This window comes from Gavialis gangeticus, unplaced genomic scaffold (assembly GCF_001723915.1).
Source record: "Gavialis gangeticus isolate Ggan-Ray unplaced genomic scaffold, GavGan_comp1, whole genome shotgun sequence".
Lineage (NCBI taxonomy): Eukaryota > Metazoa > Chordata > Crocodylia > Gavialidae > Gavialis > Gavialis gangeticus.
Genome location: NW_017728992.1, coordinates 90,598,092 through 90,603,251, shown reverse-complemented (window position 1 = coordinate 90,603,251; position 5,160 = coordinate 90,598,092). Strand labels below are relative to the sequence as shown.

Genomic DNA, 5,160 nt, shown 5'->3' with positions numbered 1-5,160 from the left:
TTAATTCCAAATTTGTTCTTTTAATGTCTTAAAAAGGTAACAAGATTTTGTTCAATCTTATTATTAAATTTTATTTGGACAAGTAGAGAACAACTTGTATCACAACAGCTTTAAACAACATGATTAAAGACGGCAGCACTCCAGCGAGTGATCAGAGATATGTACAGTATATGAAGAAAAGAAGTTGCACCTTAGAGCCGATCATGATCAAGTTAAAAATACCTGACATAAAGTACATGTGCTAATAAATTTCCTTTAGGTCATGACCAGCATGAAAATTAGGACACAGGTACTCAGCAAATTTTATGCTAATGGATACAGCAATATGCTGCATTTAAGGATTAAAATCAGATTCTAGTTTAGTGTTAGCACTGAGCCCTTGAGAGAAATCCAAATTTCTACCTTTCTCCATTTACACACATCAAAACTATTCATGCTTGAGGATGTGGCTGGTCACACACAATCAAGTCCTTGCATGGATAAAAACTTGTATAACTAATACTGGAGGGTCTTGCATGTTGGCATAAATTTGCCTTGCTGGCTGTACGACTGCCAACTATCAGTTACTAAGGGAAAAACTTGCTAAGTTAACTCCTCAGGAGAAACAATGCAGGTCTCTGGAAATCACATCCCTTCTACAATGAAAACGATCTGCCAATTCAAGTTTCATGTGTTCAGGAAGACAGAAGATTTAAGGCTTCGGTGGCAAATATAATCCTCTGAGCAATAGTTTTCTACAGTCAAAATAACATAAGTAATGTTTATTTTTCTTGACTCTTAAAAAATCCCTGGTATCAGGTTTAGATAATATCCACCTGTAGTTAGGTCTGGCAAGAGATCTCTCCTCCTCCAGAAGAGGTTGTCCTAGATCATCCATTTCAGGAGCACTTGAGGATAGTTTTGTTTTGCTTTTTTTAATTAAAATCTAATAACATTCAAGAACTTTTTAATAAGTTGATGAAGCTGTGCTCATGGCATCATCTGCAATTTTGGTACTGGCAGGGTGAATACTTGCAAAATATTTGACATCATTGTCATCATCCATTTGAAGTGCCATAATTGTTTGTTCGACAGCTTCTTGATGAGAGTTGGCAGAATTCAGAAAATATTCTGTTAAGTAACAGAGAATACAGAAAAAGGTTTATATGAAAAGTGAAAATATATTGTGGTGTAAATTCAAGCTACAATACTATAAAACAAGCATGAGAGCCCCAGTAATTCACAGAGGAAAGTTTAATGCAGAAAGGGCAATGCTAGACTGACATTTCATATTAGCAAACCCAAATAGTTCAGGTTGGTTTTGTTTCTTTTCATTTAATCCTTAAACAGCTTTATTCCGTTAGCAGCCACTGCTTCGCTGATGTGAGTTGCACCTAATCCCTGAAAAGCAGCACACAATACTCTCCTAAATTTTTTATACCCATGTAAGGATTTCTATTTCTGTTCTAGCATTTTGAGATGGAGGAGACTGGAGCTGGACAAAGTACCAGATGAGGTCACTCCAAGTCATATAACAGCACAATATTGCTGGTATTATTTTCCTTCCCATTGTTTTAGCATTCTAATACAGTTGGCTTTTCTGAACATAGCTCTGCACTGAGGTAGCTACTCTATGCAATGTCTGCAGCTTGAAAACACCACATTCAGATCCATTATGGAAAGGTTAGAAAAATCTCCTTCCCATCTCCTGCACCTCCTTTATCCCAGAGAGCCAATCAAGGTAGGGTTGGCAAATATAAGCATTTCTCCTGAGCTCCCACCATGATTACACACAGCATCAATTTACAAAGTTTTAGATTGAAGAGCAGAACATTTGCCTTTATCATGTCAGCACCCCATCAGTATTCAGGTTAAGCAATGTCCCAACCTGTTTATACTGCAAACTAGCAAACTATCTAATTTGCATATTTAAATCTAATTATTATGTGGGGGGGGTTGCGAGGATCAGGTTGGGGCACTGCAGCCACGGGCACCAGGGGACGCTGCAGGGGAGGGGGCTGTACAGGCAGTGGCCTGGGGAGATCCAGCTGGGGCTGCCTAGGAAGAAGGGGCTTTGCTGCCTTTCCTAGGAGCAAGCAGTGGAGCCGCCGCCCCGCTTTCCATCCCAGGTATTTTCCCGACCACATCCTCCCATTCCCAGCCACAGGTGGGGCTGGGGGTTCCTGCTCGGCCTGGCACGGGCCTCAGTACCTGCTGCGCAGACAGCACCTTGCCAGGCACAACCATGGTGGTGAGAGCAGGACAGGGTGCACAGAGGCAGCTGCCTCCCTCCCGGGGCTGCCCCACTGCCCAGCTTTAACATCACATGTGACTGCTGGCAGCAGAAACGACAACCCAGCTGCGACCCAGTACCAGACCACAGCCTGGTGGTTGGGAACCTCTGGCTATGGACATTGGCAGTTCCTAAAACTAGCCCATTTAAGGAAAATGCAGGCGGAGGAGGGGAGAAGGGAAGAGTTAAGGGAGGACACAGGAAGAAGCCTTCATGTTCTCCTACATCACAAAGTAGCTAAGAACTTCTGATGCTGCAATCCATCTTGAGGTACTATCAGGACCAGGAGGGTTAGTCTGAACTACCCAGAGGTAGCTTAGGAGAGTACAATGGCAGAACTGATTTCTTACACTAGTGCCATTTTCGCCACCTGGCTACAGCAAAATTATGGCAAAGGGAAATATAGGAACTATTCAAGTCACCCTTGACATGTATCATTATCTATTAAGAAATATTCTTGCTGAATATCTTGTTAACTCCAAGATTACCAACCTTTCTCTAAAAGGGTTTGCCGTAATGTCTTTGCAAGGAGTACTCGAACATTTGGAACTCTATCAGATGCCAAGTGCAGTAAATGTGGCAGTAGGTGCAGAGCAAACTGATCCATAGGGAGGCAGTCATCTTCAATGACAGTCTATAAGTAAAGAAGATACTGCATTAGCTTTCACTGATCCAGCAAAGACAGACTGCAAATTCCCGTGCCTTAATAAATAATCAACAAAATTATTTATCTTTTCTTCATAGATCTCTAAGTGCTTTACAGTGATAATGTATTTAACATTCAAGCAGGAGGTCATAGTTTATGATGCAAAATGGCTCTCTGAACTTCAAGCCCAATTAGAAAGTACTACCAATCAGTGTCAGTTATTTTACTATAAATTTGGTAACTTGTTATTGTGTTGTATTTTAATAGAAGTTTATAACAACTTCACCTGCAATCAGGAATAAAACATTTTTTACTGCTTTGCTCAGTTCAGAGAGTTATTGTCACCTAGCCTCTCTTTTACACATTTAGTCTTCCCTGTAAGTAGATGATGTGATAAGAACTGAATAATGCAAGGCAGTACACAGAAAGGGAATGGTAGTGTATTTTCAGGAGTTGCCATTACACACAGGCTGCCAACTGCCTACCCCTCCCTACTTTAAACACCCAGAACAATATTTAGTTCTGGGTGTGAGACCAACCTTCAGAAAATCGTGCAAATGTTAAGTACACCTATCCTGACTTCATCTAGGTCCTTTAAAAAAACCACTCAAGACAGTAACCAAGTCTCCTGCTGTTAGCTGGTCTCCCAGTAAGGATTGAGAACCAGTTGGCACCCTGCCTCTTGCAAAAACACATCTTAGAGACTCTGTAAAGTTCTCTCACCTTAAAGGTTCAAAGAATCAAGGAGACAGGTGTTATATCACCAAATATTTCAGCTTATACCCATATTTAAGCTTCTAAATCAAACTACAAGCCTCAGAGAACACCCTGTGGAAGCCACCCTCTGGAGCCCACCTAACCAAACAATATCCAAATACTGCATCTTTGCCACCACTGGTCACGCCAGCTTCACCTGCATTCAGTTCCCTCTCTATGGCTCAAAGCTGGCATCAACTGCTGCCTGTTTAGCTGATGATATTTAGGCCAGCATCTAGGCAACCTGTACTACCTGGCTGCACAGACATAGTATTGGGTATATTCTTGCTGGCTAAAGGGGTCACCCAGCAAAATGATAAGTAGCTGCCAGCACCATTGCTATGACTAGCGAACACTTTTACTTCACGATGTTCCATGAAACGATCCCCAGAAGCAAGTATGCTACCTGACATTTTCTACACATTTTTGTCCTATACTCAACACCCCATTTTAACACACTGAAGTCACCAGGAAGTAGAGATGGCATTTAGACGGTGAATTTTAGGTATCCCTATAATGGAATTCACACTGCAAGAGAGACTGTGGAAGTTGTGGCCTATTGTTAATTAAAGCAGCTAACTTCCTTAGGTAGGGAGTTAGAGACTTGTTTCTATAGCATCCCCTGCTGACTTGCCTATAGAGCAGCACTGAGCAGAGATGGTAGGAAATCTAATATCCAGGTTGAGAAAGAGCTCTCTGATAACTATTTCCATGAACTTGAAGATGAAAGGCGTGGGTATGAACTATAGCTGGTGCCTAAAGGATGCCAGTCACACATCCCCTAACCCCTTCAACCAAAGCGAAAAAAATCAAGCCTCTTACCTGGCAAATAAAGACAAACGTTTGCCGACCAGACCACTTTTGGCATCTACAGAATTTTTCAACAAGTTCGTTCATGAGGTCCACCATAAATGTTGGTGTTGAAGCCATATATAGCTTTTTTACCATTTCACTAACCTATAAGAAATATTATTAATATATAAATACAAAAATAATTCCCATCACCACTTTGAGATACAAGATTTATATTAATATTTTTAGCTCATACCAATTTATAGGAAATCCAGCGAACAGAGGAAACCTTGTCTGCACAGAGGCTGACAGCAATAGGTCTCAAATAGTCATAGACGTCTCTGGCACTGTACAGATCTAGAAGCAAGATAAGCTGTCTAAAAGAAAAACAAAGCAAGAGGTACAATTAAGTTACAATTTACATGAAAGATAACTGCATTACAGGGAACCCTCGCTATTCACGAATCCGCTATTCATGGATTCAAATATTCGCAGTACACTGTGCCAACGGGTGGGTCAGGGCGAGCACCGCTGTACCTCCCTCTGGTGTTGCAGCAAGCTTCTGCCTCTGCGTAAGCAGGCACAGAGCACTGCACCGGGCAGGGGAGGGCAGAGTGGAGAACAGAACTGGACAGGTATAGGGGGAGGGCAGAGCCAGGCAAGTGGAGAGTGAGCACCGGGGACGGGGAGGGAG

General features: G+C 42.0%; 1 protein-coding gene across 1 annotated transcript in view; it reads right to left on the bottom strand.

Moving 5' to 3' along the window:
* Positions 1-5,160, bottom strand: part of PPP4R1 (protein phosphatase 4 regulatory subunit 1) — a 72,816-nt gene continuing 67,656 nt past the window's right edge. The window contains exons 16-19 of the mRNA XM_019525380.1: positions 4,723-4,843; positions 4,497-4,631; positions 2,765-2,906; positions 1-1,110 (exon numbers count right to left, since the gene is read on the bottom strand). Coding sequence (XP_019380925.1) covers positions 947-1,110; positions 2,765-2,906; positions 4,497-4,631; positions 4,723-4,843 — 562 coding nt within the window. The 3' untranslated portion in view covers positions 1-946. The remainder of the gene's footprint in view (positions 1,111-2,764; positions 2,907-4,496; positions 4,632-4,722; positions 4,844-5,160) is intronic.